The following is a 24,952-nucleotide window of genomic DNA, read 5'->3' as shown; positions in this document are numbered from 1 at the left end:
CACTAACTGACATCAGAAAAACGTTTTACAGCATCTAAAATACCCAAAACACGCAGGCTGATATTTTTAGTCAAATGAAAAACACCAATAAAAATGACTTAAAGTGTCCCAAAACTACTTCAAAATGACCTCGGAGTGGGCGAGTTTCAGAAGGCCCCCCCCCCCTTATTCGTGATGTCACGTCAGGACGTCTTGCCTTGCTCTAGAATCAAAACAATGGCTTCAGATTCGGAGAAGATGCTTTCTTGTTACTCATTCAAATCGTTCTGTGCAATCGATTAAAGAAGTCCTTCCGTATCAATTCGAGCCGTCAGGACTCCAATGTAGCCTCCCAGAAAATGCACAAGATGGCACCCAAACTCTGTTGGAAATGGGCTGATTTGTCTGCTGGGAATTTGTGTCAACTAGTATCAAATAATAGTCTTGGTGCAACACACAACGCTTCACAATCGCGTTATTTATGTGTTTTCCTTCTAATTTCGCCATCAACATGGATCAACTCTAGGTTGATCCAAAATGCATTGTGTGTTGCTTTCTCGGTCAGGGGCATTCCAGACGTGACATCACGTCAGGCATCGTCATCAACTCGAAAACAAGACTTCCTGAATATTCAGCACAAGTTTTAAAACATAAAATATAGTTATATGCCGTGAATCTTTGTAAAATACTCTTAGTAGAAGTCATTCGAAGTGATTTTACAAATTATGGACACAACGGAGGCGTCGGTTGTCCTTTAAGGGATTCACTGGATGAAAGGAATGCTTAAAACAGAGTCGTGTTACGTCCCTTCAAAATCGTGCACTACAAAACAACAAAACTTGCATTGGTGACTTTAGTTGTCAGCCTCCTGTACCCAAAATTTTATTTAGAAATGAGAGTGGGACTTTGACTGAAAAATGCATCCTTTCCCTGATTGGACACTCTTTCATCTTTAATTTCAAAGCAATTCAATTCAAATGTGATTAACAATTCAAATCCATCAAAATGGAAAAATGAAAGTTTCAAATTGAGATGAATTTGAAAATTCATTTTCAAATCAGTAGCTTGCAATTTCACGTGGCGGGCTTCTTCGGTTACTCGGTTTGACAATGTATGCATTCAGTGTTTCGGATATTTACATATGTTCGAGTCGGAAGTACAAAGCCTTTTTTTTAATTGTGTTTGTTTGATTTATGATTTACTCACTTTATGCCACAAAAATGCTATTACAGTGATACCTCAGTGAACAAACTTAATTGGTTCACAGAAAGTGTGTGTAAGGCTCCACAAACAACCCGCACAAGCCATCTGTACACTTGATGAAAAAGCTATCAACCCAGCTATAAAGAAGACAATTGATGAGGAACTAGATAAAATTATCACAGAGAAAGCACCTACAAGAGATCATTCCTCAAAATGGTGAAAGAAGAAGGTTACGTTCCTCATCAAGTGTTTAATGCTGAGGAAACCGGCCACTCCATTCCATCAAGCCATCAACGACCATCACAAAGGTAAATAAAACAACTTTATTATACAGTACAGTTCATTTCTTTAATTGTAATACCATAGCACATTTATTATACATAAAATAAGGTACATTTGTGTAGTTTTAAAGCTTAGAAAAATTAGAAAGTAGAAAATTATGTTTTATGGGGACCTGGCAACGGATTATTCTCATTTTAATGGTTTCCTATGGGAAATTAATTTTTGGGATACACACTTTTCACCTTATACACTGTCTGGGAACCAATTAAGTTCGTAAGCCAAGGTATCACTGTACTACTGTATGGTAAATATCATAATTAAAATGTTTTTTTTTTTTACAGTAACACAGATGCACGTCGGAGTTTAGCTGATGTGCAAAACGCAAATAAGAGCGAAGCCATGAGGCTTCTTTTGCGCTTCAAAAACTGTTCACAGCGACACTTTTCAAGTTTTTAAATATACCTCAAACCCAAACAAGTCCCATATTCACTATAGAAGAAAAAAAATACGACAAACAAACAGTACTGGTAAAGGAATGATTGATTGCCATTCAACCAACTATTTTTTTTAAATAACTCCCCAACTTAATAATGAATAAAACAAACATGAAAAGAAAGAGAAAAGGTGCAACAGTAAGGTCTTTTTCAGCATCACGGGAGACTTCAGCAAAGTACTCCGGAACTAAGACCCGCGCCATTTGAGCTGCGTTTCACACTGCAGGGGCCGGATACTTTGGGGGCAGGAGTATTTAGTGAAATTGCTTTCTCTGTGGGGGTGATTGGGAATGACAGGTACAGAGTGCGCATTTTAACGGCCCGCTTTTGTGTGCTTGATTGAATATTTTAAACCATTTTTTACAATAGCAATTTCTAATTTGTGCCAATAAAAAAATGACATCACGAGCCATACTTAACTCATTCACTGCCACACGATGTGAAAAAATGTGTCCACTTCCGCGCCAGGGTTTTTGTCATTTTCACTCAAATTGGGGGACACACAGAATATTGAGTTCTAGAACTACATAAACATTCAATTGAGCGTAAAAAAATGTAGACTCTTTTTCATCAGAAGAAAAGTTAAAAATGTGTCCACTCTCGTGCCAGGAGTTTTGTCATTGTTACTCAAATTTAGGGACCTACAGAATATTGAGTTTTAGGACTACATAAACATTCAATTTAATGTAAGAAACCTTAGACTCTCTACTTTCATTAGAAAAAAAAAGAGTTAATTCCTAAGTTATATGGGTCTGGATTTATCTGCAATGGAAATGGGGCGGATGTACAAAAGGTAAATGCTGCCCCCTTGTGGGAGGGAAAAACATTGCTAGAGGACAGACCGCAGCTTAATTCGCACCCACCCACAAGAAAAAACAAAATCTGAACAAATTCGGGAATGGCACTCCACGTAATGCTTTTCAATTCCTGAAAAAAAATCAGGAATGGCAGTGAATGAGTTAAAGTGTAAAAATATTTCGACTTGCGAATATGTTTGAACAATGTTACAATATTAAATATTAAGTGATATGGGTCTGGAGTGATATGAGCTTGAAATGGGGGCGGTTGTACAAAATACAATACATACATATTGATTTATATAGTGGTTTAACAACAGCCGAAGATGGAACAAAGCGCTAACATGGAGAAAAAGGCAAATGCTGCCCCCTCATGGAAAGGAAAAACACTGCCAGAGGTCTGACCAGCGCTTTATCGCGAATAAATTCAGGAATAGCAGCGAATGAGTTAACTCTGACAAAAAAATGTGTAATGTTGCTGTTGGCTCTTTTTGGTCATTAAATACATTTATTGTCAGGGCGACGTACTTACGAAAGACGAATTGTACATTGTAGGAGTTGGTTTAAAAGATCCAGCCCTTGAAGTGTGACACAGCTTTGTTTGTGTGTGTGTGTGTGTGTGTGTGTGTGTGTGTGTGTGTGTGTGTGTGTGTGTGTGTGTGTGTGTGTGTGTGTGTGTGTGTGTGTGTTTGTGCATGTATTTTCTCTTACTGAGCTCCGCCCCTTCCCCCCGGAATCTGACCGTAATGCTCTAATCAGAGTCTGATCCGGCGTCATCTCCGGGCGGCGCGCGGAGCGTTTCTTCCAAGGGTGCTAACGTCCCGTCCGCCTTGACTCCCATGGGACGAATCAAACTTTGCCTGCGCACACAAACAAAAACATGGCTGACTCGTGAGTCGCTCTGACAAATTCAACCAGACTTGGAACTTTTTTTCACATTTGACAGTCAACATTTTTTATTATATTTTGGTAGAAATAGGCTTCATATAGTGCAAGGGTGTCAGTCATTTTTTTGCCGCAGGCCACATTGTAGTTAAGGTTTCCTCTCGGGGGGGCCTTATGAATTTGGGGAAGTGATTAGATTGTTGAAACAAAAAAAAATGGTGTCAGTTGTCCTTTAACGGACAACCGACGTCACTTTTTTGTTTCTTAACTGACATCAGAAAAACGTTTTATAGCATCTAAAATATCCAAAACACGCAGTATGATATTTTTAGTCAAATGTAAAACACCAATAAAAATGACTTAAAGTGTCAAAAATCTGCAAAAAATTGAGCTGCGAATTGGGCATTTTCAGAAAGTTCCGCCCCCGGTTCGTGACGTCACCCCAAGACGTCTTGCATTGCTAGTGAATCAAAACAATGGCTTCAGATTCGGAGAATATGCTTTCTTGTTACACATCCAGTTATGAATATGATTCAAATAGTTCTGAAGAGGAAAGCATACATGTTTGCAATCGATGAAAGAATTTATTTTTGTCATTTTGAGGCAACATTGGGGGAAAATCTCTCACCCCAAAAAAGAGGCACAAAATGGCGACCTCCTGTGGCCACCTCCATTTCCACAGGCTGATAAATTCCTTATATGGCGCTTGGATGCCCTCTTCTGGCCTTCGGGCGGCTTTTGGGTGCAACACGAGGTCCCCAGATCAAACAAGTACAGCAAAATACATTGACGTGATGACAGGACTGCTACAATGCGTCTTTTTTTACGGTCAGGGGCGGTCCTTTAGTGACGTCACCTACGGACTTGTCACCAACACAAAAACAAGACTTCCTGAATATTCAGCTCGAGTCTTAAAACGTAAAATATAGCTATATGTGGTGGAATCTTTGTAAAATACGCTCAGTAGAAGTAATTTGAAGCCATTTTACAAATTATGGACACAACTTGTCCGGAGACGTCGGTTGTCCTTTAAAGCGCTATATAAACCAGTATGTATGTATTGCATTGTATTTTGGACCGCCACCTTCATTTCAAGTTCCTATAACTCCAAACACATAGAATTTAGTAATTAACTCCTTTTTTTCTGATGAAAGAAGTTTCTCACGCTGCATTGAATGTTTATGTAGTCCTAAAAGTTAATAGTCTGTAGGTCCTGCAATTTGAGAGACAATGACAAAAACCCTGGCACTGCAGTGGACACAATTTTTGCACGTCTAGCAGTGAATGAGTTCAAATAAATTAATGATTGTTATTGTGGTTTATATGGGACAATTTTAAATTTTGGTTTGGACTTTAGCAAGTATCATGTAATTTAATAAGTTTGATTTACTTTCGCGGGCCGATTAAAATGATGTTGCGGGCCATATTTGGTCTCCGGGCCTTGACTTGGACACCAGTGATGTAGTGTAAAAAAGTGTAAAAAAATATGGCATTTGTGGTTGAGATCTCGATTATTGTTTTCATTTTTACATGTCAGTTTCCGACTCACCCCCGCTTGCACACTTGTCCATGTCACAGTCCAGACAATCCCTCACCCGCTTGCCCACCACTCTCCTCCTCTGCTCTCCAGTGGCAGTTTAATTATAGGATCAGCACTGAGGCTAATCTCCTCAAAGGCACGACTGCCCCTTCATCCTAATCCAATTAGACCTCCTCTGTGTGCGTGTGTGTGTGTGTGCGCGCGCTTGCGTCAGTCAATGCATACGTGTAGCCACTCCCTCTCAAGACGACTCCGCTCACAATTGTCCACAAACAGACTTCACTTTTAGCAGTGTCTGAAATAACGCCTGCCCGTACACCCGGGGCGTGCAACTTTTACGTCGGGTGTACAATTTACAAAACGTCACCGCTTGGGTGCCCGACAACTTCTTCAAGAAGAAAAAAAAAAACACAAAAAAAAACCAGAAAGATAAAAAAAAAAAAAACGTTTGCTTTATTCAATAAAGCAAACGTTTGAACGAAGATTTCGAAATCTGAATAAATTATTCCGATTTTGAAATCTTCGTTCGTTTTTGAAATTTTGGAATTTCGGTTCGTTTTTGCAATTTGCATGCTTGGCACGGCAGCCAATCAGAGGCCTGCTTCAGGCTTCCGGACTTTCCCGAGCAATATAAGGTCTCCCATTTGCATATCATTTTCCAAAGTAGATGCACAGAATCTCAGCCCCAGAAGAAAGATTCTAAAGAAGCTAACAAAATGTATGACGCTACAAAACGTAAACGTACATTATCTCGTGACTGTAAAGTGTCCTTGAGAGTTTTGAAAGGCGCTTAGAAATTAATGTATTATTACTAAGCATCGTGGAAAGAGGAGTCCACGTGGCTTGTAGCAGACAACGCAACGCAAACATTGCATTGTGATACATGACGAAGAGTGTATGGACAAACGACAATTAGAGCACATTCATCATCAAGGGATATTTACGATAAATTAAGCAAGGGCACATTTGTGGTAGGTACATCCTTAATAAAAAAAATCCTTAATACTTTGCAAAAATGCGTCTTTTTGCAATTAGTCGTCTTATTGTGTTTCAAGTTGTGAAAAATGGGGCAGGCAGCTTTTCAGAGTTGTCTGCCCTGGTGTCCAGTAACTTTTTGTCTTGAGTTTCAGACACTGCTTTTAGTTTTACACCCTGGAGGGTGGTCACTGGCCAATCGCAAAGCATTTAAATACCGTCTTTTCCGGTGTATAAGGCGCACCCAAAAGCCTTGATTTTCTGCCAAAGATGACCTGTGCCCTATATGCAGGTGCGCCTTATATGTGAAGTCATATTGAAAATTGTGCAGTAACTGTATTTTCCAGTGTATAAGGCGCACCGGAGTATAAGGCGCACACCCATTGAATGGTGTATTTTAAAACTGTTTCCATATACAGTGATACCTCGGTTTACGAACCCCTTGGTTTATGAACTTTTCGGTTTACGAACGTTAAATTTATGAAAATTTTACCTTGGAATACGAACTCTTTTTCGGGATACAGACAGAGCTGCCACAATGAGTGATATGTCGTTTGCGAACGAGCCCATTCTCCTAAAAGAAAATGGCATCCGGCTTGTTTTGGTCCTCTAAAGACCAAAAGTAGAAAATGATGCTTTATGGGGACCTGGGAACGGATTATTCTCATTTTAATGGTGTCCTATGGGAAATTATTTTTGGGGATACACACTTTTCGCCTTACACACTCTGTCTGGGAACCAATTAAGTTCGTAAGCCAAGGTATCACTGTATAAGGCACATCGTACTATAAGGCGCACCTTCAATGAATTTGATATTAAAATACATTTACAGCTATCAAATTTCCTTACTTCATATTGAGTTAGGGTTACCAAATAAAGATTGTCCCGTTACCGTATTCTCCGGTGTATAAGGCGCACACCCAGTGAATGGTGTATTTTCAAACTTTTTCCATATACGAGGCACACCGGACTATAAGGCGCAGCTTCAATGAATGAAAAAAGTTGTTCAAATATAATATGTAAGTCGATAAAAGTTTTCCAAATATAAAGCACACCACATTATAAGGCGCTACAGTCGAGGCTGGAGTTACGCACGACTTCGATAAGGGGAAAAGAGAGTTGGTGGCTTCTGAAAGTAGTTGTGAGACCTGTTGTGGCTCAATATCACTTCCAATTAAAGGCGCAACTGCGTAAAAGGCACAGGGTCATGTTTTGAAGAAAATACAGGCTTTTTGGTGCGCCTTGTACACCGGAAAATATAGTACTTTCAGCCACGTGGCAGCGCCCTTGTACCTAATTTTTTATCGACATAATGAAAATGTCGATTAGAAACTACCATCAAGTAAAGTTGACACCTGAGTGATGTCACTGATTCCAAAAGCCAGCACGTGAAACCTAACGAGATGTTTACCCGTCGAACCGCAGAGCGTCATCAGCACCCCCCTCAATCGACGACGACGAAATGCACAAAAGGCGTGCAAGGTGGAGTATGTGCTAATTGGGGGGGACAGTTAAGCAGTTAGCGGAGGACATTCTTTGGGGGTTGATTCATCCCCCTTAGAGTCGGTCTGTTCTGCAGTCGCAACACCGGCAATGAAAGAAAAGGGGGACAAGTTCTCAGAAAGGAATTTTTCTCTTTTTAAGGGGGCACACGTGCCTCATTACGTATCAGCCCTTGTGACAATGGCCAAGCCGGCACGTTTGTTCACACAAGAATAAAGTCAGGACGCTCAGTTTTGATGATTAAAAAACATGAATAGAAAGAAACCTACGCGACAGGTCTGCTCCGTTAACCAATTAGGTGGAGCCTAATTAACGGGACCTTAATAAACGCCGTCCGTGTGCTGCCCCCCTTCGACTAATTGACGCAGAGGAGATTCTTGCTCAGGCGACTCTGTTGGCATGGGGAGACGATAAGGGCGTTTGGGATGTGAGCGCGGCAAAGGTCAGTGCTAATATACATCACGGTAGCTGCATGCTGCTTCTTGTTAAAATGTTAGAAGGCTGAATAACGAACGGCCTGTCAACATCTTTATGCGGCGAACAGCTGCAGGCTTGGACAAAACCAAACAAAAACATGATGCAAAACTTGCTCTGTCGACCAGCGTGTTACGGGACATCGGTTAAGAGCACAGGTGTCAAAGTCAAGGCCCGCGGGCCAAATCCGGCCCGCCACATCATTTTTTTCAACCCGCGAAAGCAAATCAAACTTGTTAAATTCTATGATGATTGCTAAAATCTGAGCCAAAATTTCATATTTTTGGATGTCAACCACAATAAAAGTCATTATTCTTGACTTCAGATTTGAAAACGAGTTATTCATTAATTTGCTGTGTGCTCTATATGTAATATTTGAAGGGATTTAAACATTCTAATGGCTTCCCCAAATTCATAACGGCCCTCGAGAGGAAACCATAACTACAATGTGGCCCGCGACAAAAAATGACTTTGACACCCCTGGTTTAGAGTATCATAGGTGTGTGAGTTTTGGTTTTTCCGCTTTTAAAGTTTATTTATTTATTTATTCATTCGTCCCTTTACACGTCCGTTTGTCCCTTTGCACGTCCGTTTGTCCCTTCCCTCGCCAGTTTGTCCCTTCCCACGCCCGTTTGTCCCTTCCCTCGCCCGTTTGTCCCTCTCCACGCCCGTTTGTCCCTCTCCTCGCCCGTTTGTCCCTTTCCACGCCCATTTGTCCCTTTCCACGCCCATTTGTCCCTTTACACGCCCGGTTGTCCCTTTCCTCGCCTAAAAAAGAAAAAAAAGCGATCACCGATAAACTATATTTTCTGTTTCCAAAACTATGTTAAACTAATTTTGATCATTGGTTTCCATTTTTGTCAATTAATTTACAAAATGAGTGTTTTAAAGTTTGTTAATTCTGATCATACAGCAGCTACATTGTATTATATTTGTGGATCTTTTTTTTTTGTTGTAAATTCTTCTGAAAATGAGAAGTTTTTTTGGACTGCACCATTTATTCTGACTTTACCCCCATATTTTCAAACCTAAAACTACAAAACTGAATCGATTAAGACAATCTAACACGGTCGCCGTGGTTACCTTGACAACTTGTCCAGCATGTTGACAAGCTTCTGTGCTTCGTATTCCTTCTGCTCCTCTGTCATTTCTTCCATGGGGTTGGGCATGGGTTCCTCCACATGACCAGTGATGGGGTTGATGCTGAAAATCGAAACAGGTATTTTCGATTAGGCATGTGCAAACCACTTAACTCATTCGCAGCCATTCCCGAATTTATTCAGGAATCGAAAAGCGTGACGTAAAGCGCCATTCCTAAATTTGTTTGGATTTTGGTGCCAATAAAATCACTTTGCTGCTGTGAAATGTAAATTTCTCCACTGTGAGACTAATAAAGGAAAATCCAATCCAATCCAATAAAGCGCTGGTCAGACCTCTGTCGATGTTATTTCCCTTCCACTAGGGGGCAACATTTGCCTTTGGTCCATTTTAGCGTTTTGTTACAGCTTCAGTGGTTGTTAAAGCGCTATAAAAATCAAAATGTATGCATTGTATTTTGTACAGCCGCACCCATTTCAAGCTCAAATAACTTCAAACCCATATAACTTAGGAATTAACTATTTTTTGGGGAAACATTTGCCTTTTGTCCATGTTAGCACTTTGTTCCAGCATCAGCTGTTGTTAAAGTGCTATATAAATCAATATGTATGTATTGTATTTTGGATAGCGGCCCCCATTTCGAGCTCATACAATTTAGGAACATACAACAACAACCCATGGAACTTAGGAATTAACTAATTATTTTTCTGATGAAAGAAGAGAGTCTAAGGTTTGTAACGCTGTATTTGTTTATGTAGTCCTAAAACTCAATATTTTGTGGGTCCGGCAATTTGAATGAAAATGACAACAACCCTGGCACTGGCGTGGACACAATTTTGCACATCGTCTGGCAGTGAATGAGTTCATTCAGTACACCGGCATCTATTACACAAGCATTATTTTGGAAGAGAACAACATTGTTAAAGACAGATCCCTGATCAAGAAGGTACACATTGAACATGCCTCCTTCAAGTTAGACACTTCTTTTCCTTTCGGCTTTTCGGCACAGGAGCATTCAAACAACACAAACCTATAATCACCATTTGATGACAATGCTCTGATGTTACCGTGAAATGGGCATCTCTTTCCCTACATTTCATCACAAACAGAACTTCAAATTCCTTAATAGATAGCTAATAGATAGCTAATAGATAGCTAGCTAGCCAGTCAGATAGCTAGTTAGCTAATAGATAGCTAGCCATATAGCCAGCCAGCTAGATATCTAATAGATAGCAAATGGATAGCTAGTGAGGTAGAAAACTAGATAGCTAGCCAGATAGCCAGGTAGATAAGTTAGCCACTGAACATGTAAAAGGTTTGCATTCCATTTGAAATTCACTCAATTGTCACGTTTGGCATCGGGATGCACCAAAATGGCAGAGACCAGAAGAACCCATAAGCGGACTTTGAGTGTCCTGTATCATTTCTTCAGTACATGAACTTAAAAATTCAGGAAGTGATCGAATGCTGTTTCCTTGTCACATATGCAAAAAGACAAGACACTCACAAGGGTTTAGCAGTTTTGTACTCTTCAGTGTCAGAGTCTTCATCCGGCGAATATTCGGTCTCTCCCCTCCCTCCTCCCAGCAGCCCTCGTGCCATCAGGAGTCCCGCCGCATTCCCGTAACCAGTATACTTCAACAGGTTGTCCACTAAATAACACAAACCCAAAATATTGTGTCAATGCAGCGACCCCCGTTTGGCTTGGGACAATGACAAATTTCAAGTTTGAAATATTCAACCTTGAGCAAGACTCAAGTTCCAACTTGATTAATTGCAGCCCCCCCCCCCCCCCCCCCCCCCCCCCCCCCCGTCCCCACTCCCCCTACACCATATTGAACACGAGAGAGATACGGGCAAACACACGGATGTTTCCGCCCAAGACCTGAAAATCCCACGCTAGCTCTCCCTCCCTCCTTACCGCTCTCTTTACACAAAACAAAGAGAAACTCTGCGGCCGCCTGCTTGACAGCCATCTCCACGTGGGTCATCAGGCGCACCAGTTTGTTCCGAGTGGTGGTTCCCACCTCCGGCCTGATCTTCACATCGGTGAGCGGAGGAAGCACCTGAGCGGGATGGACAAAATATACAGTAAAGTCTCGTTATATCGATATTCAAGGTCCAAAAGAATATCGATATAACCGGGACTATCGATATATCCGACCCTGTTTGCATGTAATTTTCTCCGTGCGTGCATAGAAATAGTATCGATATAACCGGGACTATCGATATATCCGATATCGATATAACGAGACTTTACTGTGTGTGTGTGTGTGTGTGTGTGTGTGTGTGTGTGTGTGTGTGTGTGTGTGTATATATATATATATATATATATATATATATATATATATATATATATATATATATATATATATATATATATATATATATATATATATATATATATATAAATATATATACACACACACACACACACACACACACACACACACACACACACACACGCACACACACACACACACACAGTGATACCTCAGCTTACGAATGCGTTAGCTCACAAACTATTCGGCTCACGAACATTAAAGAGAATATAATCTTGGAGTCCGAACTATTTTTCCGCAGACGAACCAAACCACGTGGTCGAACAGCACCACGGTGGCATGTGGTTTGTTATCGAGTGGAGTACTTTTGCTTTTATGGGACCGAAAAAGACCGCACCACAGGTTAGTGATAAGCCTAAGAAGACATTAAAGAAAATTAAGATTGAGCAAGAGATCAGGGTGGCACGTGGACTAGTTTTCGTCACCCCATGGTTTATTATTGAGTGGAGTACTTTTGCTATTATGGGACCGAAAAAGACCCCACCACAGGCTAGTGTTAAGCCGAAGAGGACACAAAAGAAAATTACGGTCGAGCAGAAAAAGAAGATCATCAAAAAACACGAACGAGGTGTGCCAGTATGCTAAGTCGACCATTGCGACGTGTGGCTAAAGCCGTTTCTGTGTTGTCTAAGCAACGGTCTCAGGCAATAGAAGAGGATGAAAAACTGTGATTTGGCTTAACGAAAAGCAGCTAGCAGGGGACAGTGTGAGTGAGGGTATTATCGCCGAGATAGCACGGCAACTTTACTCGGATATCATCAAGAGGCAACCACATCAACGACCATCACAAAGGTAAATAAAATGACTTTATTATACAGTACAGTTTATTTCTTAATTACAATCCAATAGCACATTTATTATGCATAAAATAAGGTATATTTTGTGTAGTTTTAAGGCTTATTGAGTAGAAGATTGTGTTTTATGGCGACCTGGGAACGGATTATTCTAATTTTTAATGGTTTCTTATGGGAAAAAATGTTTGGCAAACAAAATTTTCGCCTTACACACACTTTCTGGGAACCAATTAAGTTCGTAAGCTGAGGTACCACTGTATATTCTTTTGTTAAATGTCAAAAGAAGACATTTGTCAATGCCGTTTGGGGGGCTTTGGGGATGCCATACCTGAGCTTTGATATATCTGCGGATCTCTCTGTGGTGTCTGGACCCTTCGGTCAGCAGGCTGAGGACAGGAGTGAGACCCTCTTTGTAGTTGGAGCCCTGAAAAATACGCATCATGAACACCCTACCTGTCAACCGGACGTATTTTGCCGTATTCTGTACGATTTTCACACATTTTTAAATGTGTAGGGCATACAAGAAAGTTTGTACGATTCAGTTTTCGTCCCTAAATATTAGCAGTAGTGTTAATGATAAACACAGCTACGCGTAAAAGCGAAGTCGACCACGGAGAAAGCAAGTCTGTGCGAAAAGTCTGAGAAGAAATAAAAGTTCCGAGAAGACAAGTTTTGGTCAAGTGGAATTTTATTTTGAAATCAGTTAAATTAAACATTTTACTGTGTTTTTTCTTTCACCGTAATATCACTTTTTTTAATAAACATTATACATCATAAGAACACACATTCAAATCCTTTATTTTGCTGTGGACAAATTCAATTTGTGTTTTGGTTGTTTCATAGTTTAACATGATCAAATACTCTTCAATGGCGGTCACATTTTTCTCAAACCCAATTTTTTTAAAATATTTGTCCACAGTAAAAAAAAAAAAAGCCACAATGCTCTACAACATAGGTGTCAAAGTCAAAGGCCTAGGGGCAAAATCTGGCCCGCCACATCATTTTTTTTTCGGCCCGCGAAAGCAAATCACACTCGTGAAATTCCATGTTGCTTGCTAAAATCCTAATCAAAATTTCATATTTTTTGATCTAAACTCCAAAAACAGTCATTATTCTTGACTTCAGATTTGAAAACTAGTTATTCATGTAATTTGTTGTGCGCTCTGTGCAATCTAATGGCTTCCCCAAATTCATAACTGCCCTCAAGAGGAAACCATAACTACAATGTGGCCCGCAGCAACAAATGACTTGTTGCTCTACAACAAAGAACATACTTGATTACTGCTAGAAATATGTTGTAACTTGTTAAAAGTATTCATGTTTACATGTAAAATTTTGTTCATATTTTCTCAGTAAATAAAGAAAAATTGAGCCGTTAGTAAGGTACACAGTGTCTCGCTGGTTGACGGGTATGTGGACACTGAAAGAATGTCCATCAACATCTGGTGGTAGAAAAGTAGAAACTACGACTCTAGTACTTGTACGTCAAGCTACCATTGTGTTTTATTGATTCGTGATGAGCACTTTTAAAAATCATTCCATGTGCTGCTGGGGTATTCACTATCATGCAGGGCAAAATTGTACCTTGTCTATCCGTTTCTTCATGAAGTCGAGTAACACCTGGATGGCGTCCATGTTTTTCCCGCCGTATTCCTCCAAGCCTCCCCGGATGGGGAGGTCGATTAACACATCCAGGCAGGACACGGGTAGGTTGTTCAGCAGGTTGACGGCGTGGCTATGGGTTACAAAGAAAATACGGTTATGCTCCAGTTAAGATGTTTTAGGCACACAAAGTCACAGGTCCTCCATCTATCCCGGTTTTGTGAATCCTCTCCTCTCACACCAGCTACCTTGGATTGGATTGGATTGGATTTGCCTTTATTAGTCTCGCAATGGAGAAATTTACATTTCACAGCAGCAAAGTTATGAAACCTTAATGTCCTCTTTGACCATATTGTTATTTTGGGTTTCTTTCCCAAGATGGCGGCGCGTGAACACGCAGCGGCTCCTCTCTCTCCCGGCAAATTGGCGTTTTTGTGTTTATTATGTTTGTCAAAGTCATTATAAGTGCCTTGCACGCTGGGTCCGAGAGGACAGTAATTTCATCTGTGCTGTATGTCATGCATATTAGCATATTTGACAATAAAGCTGACTTTGATATATTTTAGTTGAATTATTATTATTATTATATTATTATTATTATTATTATTACAGTAAAGTCTCGTTATATCGATATTCTCGGGAGTCCGAAAAATATCGATATAACCGGGACTATCGATATAGCCGACCCTGCGCACATGTAATTTTCTCCTTGCGGTCATAGAAATAGTATCGTAATAAGCGGTACTATCGATATAACGAGACTTTACTGTATTGTTATTATTATTTTCTGCACTATAAGGCGCACCTAAAAGATTTTTTTTTCTCAAAAGCTGACCATGCGCCTCATAATCCGGAATTCCCGAGAATACGGTTATCTATTTACGGTCTAAATTCAAGTTCGCTACCTGTGTGCTTCTTCTGTTTTCTCCTCCGTCTCGGTCCTTAACATCAGTACATGGCGTAGGATGGCGGAAATGACTCTGTATTGGTGCTCATCCTCCTTAAAAAAATAAAATGAATAAAACAATTTATCTGTTGGTTGAATGATTTCATGAGTGCTAGTACAAATATGAATCCACTTGACCAGTGGCTATGAGATGTGCTAACTAAAAATAGCACAATGCTATCATTGTACTTTTTTTAAAATTATCGATTTACGTTCAATTGTGACGTTGATACTGCATTCAAGTAGATGAGTGACAGATCACGGCACGAGCTGACACGACCAATCCATGGCGTATTAACCTCTTGCGCAAAGTCAGCTGACCCAAATACCCGCGCTAAGCCCTTGACAGCTTAATTTCTAAAGTTGTCACCTGTTAAGGATCACCTTTGTAAAAAAAATGTGCGGTACTGCTGAAGAAATCTGGTGGTCATATTCAATTAGGCCATGCTTTTTGATAAACATGTGAAAACTGGAACCTCTGAATACAGTGATACCTCATTTTACGAACGCTTTAGCTCACGAACGCTTTGCCTCACAAACATTAAATTCGCAAGCATGTAGTCTTGGCTGGCGGATTCGTTTTCGTCACCCCCTTTCTTTGAGTGCGGACGTGGTTTGTTATCGAGGATACTTTTGCTATTATGGGACTGAAAAAGACCCCCCACCACCAGCTAGTGTTAAGCCGAAGAGGACTCAAAAGAAAATTACGGCGGAGCAGAAGAAGGTGATCATTGAAAAACACGAACGAGGTGTGCGTTCGTGTGACTTAGCGTCCCAGTACCATTACGCTAAGTCGACCATTGCTACCATCCTTAAGAACAAGGAAGCTATTAAGGGTGTTTCGGTGTTGTCTAAGCAACGGTCTGAGGCAATAGAAGAGGTTGAAAAACTTGTGTTGATTTGGATTAATGAAAAGCAGCGAGCAGTGTGAGTGAGGGTATTATCACAGAGAAAGCACGGCAACTTCATTCTGATATCATGAAGTGGCAACCTGATAGTTTATCATCCATTGACAAACACCATCACAAAGGTAAATAAAACGACTTTATTATACACTATAGTTAATTTTTTTAATTACAATACAATACTACATTCATTATACATGAAATAAAGTATATTTTGTGTAGTTTTAAGGCTTATTTAGTAGAAAATTATGTTTTATGCGGACGTGGGAACGGATTATTGTCATTTTAATGGTTTCTGATAGGAAATATATATTTGGAATACAAACTTTTTGTCTTACACACCCTTTTTGGGAAACAATTAAGTTCGGACGCTGAGGTATCACTATATCAAAAATATTTAAAAATAAGCAGGTTTTCAAAAGAAAAATCTCGCTTACAAATGTGAACCCACCCACCTTCAATAGACCATCTTCGGGTATTTCAGAATGAGCCGTTGGGATTTAAACAAAAGCAGAACAGACACCTCTTGCTATCTCCTGTTTAGGTTACAATGTTCTTACGATTCAACAGAACATTTGAACAGTCATTTCCGAGACTGGGCGGACATGGTAGCTTTCCGTTGCCTCATTTGGTCATGGAAAGTCTGCTGACAGCTTTTTACGTTATGGCCCTTGAACGATACATTCCAAACTAAAAGTGAAAGGGAACTGGGTTGAGCTGTGAACTAAGAGCTCCCTCTCAGTGCATGTGTTTAAAAAGCAATAAAAACTTATTTGTCGAGGCAGATATTCCAGTAAGACAGAGTTGATTTTTCATTTTTGATTTGATTCTTGGTGTTTTTCTGCCATTAATTGTAAAATGATAATGACAAGCGTGAAGCATACTGAGGCTTTTTGATGTTGATATTTCAGGATGAATCTAAAATGTATCCTGATGTTTCCTGGTGAATTTAGACTTTCTCAAAACTTGAATGCACACTTCTAACCACTCAATACAGAAGCGTTGCTTTATTTACATTTTTTGGGGTAAAATTTCCTATTCTCCGATTGGTAACCAAAGAGCAAAATTCACAATTTACATATTTTTCAAACTTTTTCTTTTTAATTCCCCAGAAAGAAACTTCAAAGCCTGTCCGTGATGGTTTCAGGAAGGGAATATTTTAAGTTCAGGTGGCCCGGTAATCGAGTGGCTAGCACGCTAGCTTCACAGCGCAGAGGTCGTGAGTTCAAGACCCGGTTTGGCCTCCCTGTGTGGAGTTTACATGTTCTCCCCGGGCCCGCGTGGGTTTTCTCCGGGTCCTCCGGTTTCCTCCCACATTCAAAAAACATGCATGGCAGGCTGATTGAATGCTCAAAAATTGTCCTTCGGTTTGAGTGTGACAGCGAATGGTTGTTTGGCTTTGTGTGCCCTGCGATTGGCTGGCAACCAATTCAGGGTGTCCCCCACTTAGTGCACGAAGTCGGCTGGGATAGGATCCAGCACCCCCTGCAACCCGAATGAGGAATAAGCAAAATATTTTAAGTTCCTCCTGAATTGTCACATGAAAGCTGGATGTCCCTAACTTTTTGGTAAATTGTGTACAGTGATACCTTGGCTTACGAACTTAATTGGTTCCCAGACAGAGTGTGTAAGGCAAAAAGTGTGGATTTACGTGAATTAATTTCCCATAGGAAACCATTAAAATGAGAATAATCCGTTCCCAGGTCCCCATAAAACATACTTTTCTACTTTCTAATTTTCTAAGCCTTAAAACTACACAAAATATAGCTTATTTTATGTATAATAAATGTGCTATAGTATTATAATTAAAGAAAAAAACTGTATTGTATAATAAAGTCATTTTATTTACCTTTGTGATGGTCGTTGATGGCTTGATGGAATGGAGTGGCCGGTTTCATCAGCATTAAACACTTGATGAGGAACGTAGCCTTCTTCTTTCACCATCTTGAGGAATGTGCTTTCTCTGTGATAATTTTATCTAGTTTCTCATCAATTGTGTTCTGTTTAGCTGAGTTGATAGCATTTTGCATCTAGTGTACAGATGGTTTGTGCGGGTTGTTTTTGGAGCCTGATTGATGGTATATTGATATTTTAACCTTGCAGTCTACACTCTGCCTTTGAACTCTCACTGTCGTCTGCCTGTCTCTTTAATGTTTAAACCACCCCCCTCACTGCTGGGTTCTTGATCAATCACGTGGCTTTAACCGAAGACTGGGGGCGGGGAATAGAGGCCAAAAACAGTCGGCTGCCATTTTGTTGTTAGAAGAACGGGATCGTTCGCGAACGACACATCACTCATTGAGGCAGCTGCGTGTACGAAGTTTATATGCCAAGGTAACGTTCGTATGGCAAGGTAAAATTTTCATAAATGTAACGTTCGTAAACCGAAAAGTTCGTAAGCCAAGGGGTTCGTAAACCGAGGTATCACTGTATTTTTTACTATCTTGTGAACACCTGATGTGAAAAATTATTTTGTGACCAATGAGGACAAGCACAATTGCAAAATGGAAGGGCACGAGGCACACGACGCTCTCACCTTTGCACCAGCGTTGCACACAGTGAGGTTGAAAAGAGCTTTGAGAGCTTCCATCGCTCTCTCATTGTCCTCTGTGGGCAGAGGAAGGGCCTGGGGGTCAGGCCGGGCAGCCTCGTAAGTGCCGTCCCACCTCACGTCCAGGGTGTGCTCCAGCACTTGGGCCAGGAGCCTCACCACTTGCCTTTCCCTCCTCAGCTCCACCCGCAGATCCGAGCGCAGCGCCGACAGCAGGAAGAGGAGGCGCAGCGTGAACAGGCCCACCTCGTGGTGCCACGCGGCGGCCGTGTGCAGGCTGGCGCATAGGCCGTGGGCCAGTTTCACGTCCACGCTCACCTGCTGAGCCGCCGCGCTGTTGTACACCACGTTGCACAGGCACTTCAGGGCCTCCACCACCACCACCCTCTCCTCCTCGGCCACCGGCGCGCTCGGCTGCGGGGGCTGCTGGCCGTCGTCCGCCGTATCCCCTGTGCCCAACCGGGCCATCCTGGCCAGAGTGAGCATGCCGTCCCGGGTGGCGACAGGCGCAAGGACGCATTTGTCTCGAGAAAGAATGCGCAGGGTCTCCAAACATGTCTTCTGACAGCTGGGCTGCACTTGCATCCCGAGTACTATCAGCACACTTTGGCACAGCTTCTGAAATTGCACCAGATTCATATTGGCAATGAAGCATTAGACTACAGGTGTAAATCATGATTAAACTCCAATTTTGTTACCTGATATTGCACTTGAAATTTAATTTGCAATTATTTTTTTCACGATCCTCTTTCCATGATTTTTTAAAAAACAAACACTCAATAAATTAATCCGCATTTCAATAAATATGGATTTCCGACTGAAATGTTTTGGTGTTATAGGCTAGCCTCATGCAAACAAATGAAATCTAAATCAACAAAAAGCCAATGAAGCATGAATGAAAAAGAAATACTAAAAACACTCAGAGGTGCAGTATTTGAAGTGCACACGACAACAATTACACAAAGTGTTGCATGAACATAAAATAGTCAATCAGAAATCAGTCTCCCAAGACGGTGAACCAGTGGTTAGCGAGTCTGCTTCAGAGCACCGTGGGGTTCCAATCTAGGCTCTGGATCAAGTGTTTGCATTACCTGTGCTTGAGAAGTGTTTTATGTGCCTTCCTCTCACATTCCAAAAACATGCATGACAGGTTAATTGTGAACGTGAACACTTGTTTGTCTATAAATTGCCCTGACGACCTGTCCATTGTGTAGCAGCATTTCCCAAAGTCATCTTAAGTTTTATTGAAGACTCTCTATATTCCAAGTCTGAAAATGAAAGCTCAGACACTTTGCTGGTCTATTTGTCACCATGCCACCGACTTGCGATCAGCCCATGGTAAATCCACGACTGTCTCTCCCTAAAATATGGGCTGGATGGAATGGGCTCCAATTCACCGGGCATCCTAATAAGGGCGAGCGTTCAAAATAATGGTTGCAATACAATGATGGCGTTTACTTACACTGCGCAGCGTTTCCTCCTTCTGGTCAAAAGTGAAGGTGTGGCTGTTCTGAAAAGGAGAAAGGCTCATTGTAGGCAATTAACACACCAACCGTACAACAGAAGGGAACGCTGAAACCACTTTAATATAACTTAATGACCGCACAAGTACGTTGTTTATCATAACGACTGTGTGTACAATATTTACACGATGGCGTGCATTTTGGTTGTTTAAAAACAAAACTAGAATGTAACAAAACGAACGTTAAATATCACAAGGCTCTACTTCTGTCTTTTTGAGGCTTATGGGGATAACTTAGTTACTTAAAAGCAATCGGCTTGATTAGCAAAGCTGCTAGCTGAAGCCCGAGCTACGTTTGTTTTTAGCGTACATAAATAGAAATAGAAGTACAACTTACCTCTCGATTAAACTCCTGGAGAAGCTCCTCAATATCCACCTCGTTAGCACTTTCGAGCTGCGATAATACATTTTTCAAATCCATAACGACTGTCAGGGAAACGCGAGACGGGTTGCTCGTGTGGGCTTTAAACAGCTGGCTAGCGAGCTAGCTGTCAGGCTAGCTTGATGCGTTTAGGTGTTGATTCGCCAGTGCGGAAAATCCGCCATCGTTTTCGGCCTGGGTGCCTTATCGAGCGGTGTTCAAAGCTTCCAGTTTGAATATTTCAATGGTTCGTGTAATTTACTTCAAATAATCATATGAACTCGTAAAATGTGTATTTTGTATTTTATCGCGTGGATCATAGTCAAAGTAATCAAACCTCTAAAGATGGAGTTCACTGATTCAGTTTGGCGACCCCTGAAAGGAAAAGAAAAAAAAGAATTTATTTAATTTTACTGAATTTAGTAACGTTGAAGTGATGAATGTAATGGATGTATTAAAAACATAAACCTGTCTGTTTAATTTTTGAAATAAAAAAAAAACACCATATATATCCATCTATCCATCTGTCTGTCTCATTGAACAAAACACCTAGAGAACAAAATAATAGTGAAAAATTCATGATTAAATGGTCATCAACATAAAAACAAATGGGAAATCATTTTGGGCTAATCAAGTATAATCTGTTGCATTACACTTAAATTCACAGTATTGTATGTATTTGACTACATATATATAATTTTATTTATATAAAGACTTCTTAGTGAAGCGACATTGCGATTCTCTAGGAGAAAGTGATCATTTAAAATGTAAACACGGAGAGAGCTTTAAAACAGTGTAATTATAATTATTTCGTAAGTATTGTCACAAATCATCAATATGTTCAATGTTTTGTGATAAATAAATATTAATGAAATCACAAATAAGATTGGAGAAGTAATTTGAGCAAATTTGTTATTTTAGAAATGAAACTGGCAGGTTTTCGCATTAAATCAATGCGATGCAGATTTTAAAAAAGGTAATTGAAAAGGGAATTGATTGATTTTTTTGTTTTGTTTTTGTTTTTCCCAAGATGGCGGCGCATTGAACACGCAGTGGCTCCCCTCTCCCGGCAAATTGGCGTTTTCATGTTTATTACGTTTGTTAAAGTCATTATAAGTGCCTTGTATGCTGGGTCCGAGAGGACAGTAATTTCATCTGTGCTGTATGTCATGCATATTAGCATATTTGACAATGAAGCTGACTTTGACTTTTGATCCCGAATATGCTGTATATTGTAATCCACAATTTTATGACAAAATATAAACCACCATTATTATCAATAATGCCAAAAAAAACAAGACAAAAGCGAGTCAACAATTTTCCATTACAGAATCATTTATCAGCCAACATTCTCCCTTTCAACCGCAATCGTCCGACATTCACCACAGATGCGTTTTCAGTGCTTGCATTCAACAATGTTACTGTACATTTTAATAATTTCCATTCTTCTGTTTTTGTCTTTTTATAAATACCCATAGGGTAATAGGTCCTCAGTAGTGTTTCAGTGCATTATAAAAAACACACAACCCAAGGTTAATGTACTAATCATCTTACAAAACAGATCAACAGAGGACCATAGAAAGCAAAAGATACATCATGTTACATAGTTACAGAAAATACATAAAATACTGTGTGTGTGTGTGTGTGTGTGTGTGTGTGTGTGTGTGTGTGTGTGTGTGTGTGTGTGTGTGTGTGTGTGTGTGTGTGTGTGTGTGTGCTTCAAATTTAATAAACAGAAAAGGTCACACGTACACAGAATTTTAAACCTCAAAGTTGGTCGGATGCTGCTTTCTGTGATGTTTTGGGCTCTTTTTTTTAAGGTTAAAGGACAACCGACACCAATTTTTTGTTTCCTAACTGACATCAGAAAAACGTTTTATAGCATCTAAAATACCCAAAACACGCAGGCTGATATTTTTAGTCAAATGCAAAACACCAATAAAAATGAGTTAAAGTGTCCCATAACTACTTCAAAATGACCCCGGAAATTGCAAGTTTCACAAGGTCCCGCCCCCTCTTCGCCTTGCTCTAAAATCAAAACAATGGCTTCAGATTCGGAGAAGATGCTTTCTTGTTACTCATCCAGTTAAGAATATGATTCAAATAGTTCTGAAGAGGAAAGCATTAATGTTTGCAATCGATTAAAGAAGTCCTTCCATATCAATTCTAGCCGTCAGGAATCCAATGTAGCGTCCCAGAAAATGCACAAGATGACGCCCAAGCTCCGTTGGAAATGGGCTGATTTGTCTGGTGGGAATTAGTGTCAACTAGAATCAAATAGTAGTCTTGGTGCAACACACGATTCACCGTCGCGTTATTCATGTATTTTCCTTCTAATTTCGCCATCAACACGAAGTTTTCAGACCCAACAAAGTACCCAAAATGCATTGTGTGTCGCTTTCTCGGTCAGGGGCGTTCCAGACGTGACGTCACGTAGGCATCGTCATCAACTCGAAAACAAGACTTCCTGAATATTCAGTGCGAGTCTTAAAACGTAAAATGTAGCTGTATGCCATGGAATCTTTGTAAACTACGGTCAGTAGAAGTCATTTGAAGTGATTTTATAAATTATGGACACAACTTGCCCGGAGGCGTCGGTTGTCCTTTAAGGTAGTGCTTCTGCATATCGACTTGAGAGCTCTGCACCAACCCCCCCTTATATCATTTTAGGCATTGCAGCCCAATAAGCAGAGGCGTACATTCCTGAAAACAAAGGCACAGCTTGGCGGCAGCGTGGGATGATTCTGCTGCATTTTTTTTTAAGGTAATAAAGTACAGTGCGGTGAAAAACTAGTTGCCCCCGCATTCTAAAAAAAAAAAAAAAAGAAGACATTTATCACACAAGCCAATTTTAATATCTCACAAACGACGACTAAAGTAAATAGAAACGGCAGTCTTTAAATGTTTTTTTTAATATATTTTTTTTAATTAAATAATAACAAAAGCTTTGAAATGTGAAAAGGGGCAGATATTTTTTCGGGAAACTGTACATGATTTCCCAAATTTCTTGGGAGGGACGGACTAAGAATAAGGGTCGTAAGTGTAGAAACGCCACCGCTCGAATCCCATAACATGATTGACAATTTGTCCTGTCTGTGTCCGCACACTTTGTCTGAACAACGGGTGTTCTTTCCAGTTCAAAGTGTTCTTGAAGGCTACTTAGCCCAGCCGGTGGCAGTGGCCTCTCCATTGATATAGGCGAAGCCGGGGAAATGCTGTGAGTGCTCGTACTCCGAGTTCCTACGCGGGACAAGGGGTGAGTACACGTCACCCGACGCGGCGTAGCGTGCCGAGTGCACAGGGGGGCTACCGTAGCAGCCGTTGACCGAGGACATATCCGGCCACCGGGGGGTCACAGGCGTAGGGTGCAATCGGGGAGTGCTACTCATCAGACACGGATCCATGCGGGACATCTGACCGTTGAATTGATACTGGAGGGAAAAAAAACGAGACACGTTATAATGAAAGGCCGCTATGATTTTTTTTTGAAATGACATTTTACTTAATTTATATCAGTGTCTATAACTCATGACAAAAAGTTAGCGGACACCAGGGCAGACAACTCTGAAAAGTTGCCTGTCCGGCCATAAAGTTGCCTGCCCCATTTTTCACAACTTGAAACACAATAAGACGACTAATCACCCAAAAAAAAACATTGTTGCAAAGTATAAAGTTTTTTTTTTTTTAATTAACGAAGTACCTACCACAAATGCTCCCGTGCATAATTTATGGTAAATATCCCTTGCTGAAAATTTTGCTCCAGTTGTCGTCATCATGCACAATGCAATGTTAACGTTTTGTTGTCTGCTAAAAGCCACGTGGACTCCTCTTTCTAAGCGCCTTTCAAAACTATCAAGTACACTTTACAGTCACGGTATTGTCCGAAGCACGAAACAGGTTTCTGATTGGCTGCCATGCCGAGTATGCAAATTGCCAAACAAACATTCGTTTAGCAATTTGCATGTACCTCTTTCCATATATGAGGTGCACCGGACTATAAGGCGCACCGTCAATGAATGAAAAAAGTATTCCAAATGTGATGTAATGTAGGGAAAGAGATGCCCATTTCACGGTAAGAGAATTGTCATCAAATGGTGAGTATTGTTTTTGATTTTTTGAATGTTGCTGTGCCGATGACCATTTTGTGTTTGGGAGCCTTTTACTGAGCGAGTTGCTTGTTCTGTAGCCACAAAGGGACATAAGTCTTATTGTGCCGGTCCCAAGCCCGGATAAATACAGAGCGTTGTGTCAGGAAGGGCAGCCAACGTAAAAAGCTTGGCCAAAACAAACATGCGGATCAAACCTCTAAAGATGGAGGACACTGATTTGCTGTGGCGACCCCTTGAAGGGAAAAGCCCAAAGGAAAAGAAGATGTAACTTTTACTTTATTGAATACAACAAACGTTTGATTTGAAAAAAAAAAAACTTTTGAAAGTTGTACGCCCGACGGAAAAGTTGTACGCCCCGGGCCACCGGGCAGACGTTATTTCAAACACTGTGTGTACGTGGCAATAGAGTAGTAAAATAAGAACTGTTTCTTTAAAAATAACAGCAATTTAGCAAAATACAGCATAGCCTAGCCTAAAATAGGACAAAAAGAGGCCCAGGTTGTTAAAAAAATACATAAAGAAAATACACAAAAAAACATGGAAATATACATTTCTCAAAACATAGCCTAGCCTACTTTAAAATAAGACAA

General features: G+C 40.5%; 2 protein-coding genes across 3 annotated transcripts in view; both read right to left on the bottom strand.

Annotated features, from left to right (window-relative positions):
* Window positions 1-2: 2 nt before the first annotated feature.
* On the bottom strand, window positions 3-20,390 carry ric8b (RIC8 guanine nucleotide exchange factor B). The gene is made up of 10 exons (XM_088996054.1): window positions 20,230-20,390; window positions 19,833-19,880; window positions 18,356-18,988; window positions 14,874-14,968; window positions 13,951-14,101; window positions 12,695-12,790; window positions 11,152-11,296; window positions 10,738-10,882; window positions 9,216-9,335; window positions 3-3,615 (listed from the first exon to the last, which is right to left on the bottom strand). Exons 1-10 carry the CDS (start codon window positions 20,311-20,313, stop codon window positions 3,507-3,509), a joined length of 1,626 nt encoding a protein of 541 aa, XP_088852180.1. The 5' UTR covers window positions 20,314-20,390; the 3' UTR covers window positions 3-3,506.
* Window positions 20,391-21,566: 1,176 nt separating this feature from the next.
* The window catches only part of rfx4 (regulatory factor X, 4), a 43,023-nt gene continuing 39,637 nt past the window's right edge, over window positions 21,567-24,952 (bottom strand). For both annotated transcript variants that reach the window (XM_088996052.1, XM_088996053.1), the window contains exon 18: window positions 21,567-23,684. In XM_088996052.1, coding sequence (XP_088852178.1) covers window positions 23,409-23,684 — 276 coding nt within the window. In that variant the 3' untranslated portion in view covers window positions 21,567-23,408. The remainder of the gene's footprint in view (window positions 23,685-24,952) is intronic.

The sequence above is a fragment of the Hippocampus bargibanti genome, linkage group LG05 (assembly GCF_051943395.1).
Source record: "Hippocampus bargibanti isolate YZ-2025 linkage group LG05, ASM5194339v1, whole genome shotgun sequence".
Classification (NCBI taxonomy): domain Eukaryota; kingdom Metazoa; phylum Chordata; class Actinopteri; order Syngnathiformes; family Syngnathidae; genus Hippocampus; species Hippocampus bargibanti.
Note: the sequence above shows the minus strand (reverse complement) of the source record. Positions and strands in the feature narration are given on the sequence as shown.

Excerpts from the sequence above, each read along its gene's own strand:
- ric8b (XM_088996054.1), bottom strand. The coding sequence starts at position 20,313 with ATGGATTTGAAAAATGTATTATCGCAGCTCGAAAGTGCTAACGAGGTG. Across the intron at positions 14,969-18,355 it reads TGTGCAACGCTGGTGCAAAG|GAGGATGAGCACCAATACAG; the intron begins GTGAGAGCGTCG and ends TATTTTTTTAAG. Across the intron at positions 10,883-11,151 it reads TGTTTTGTGTAAAGAGAGCG|TGGACAACCTGTTGAAGTAT; the intron begins GTAAGGAGGGAG and ends TGTGTTATTTAG.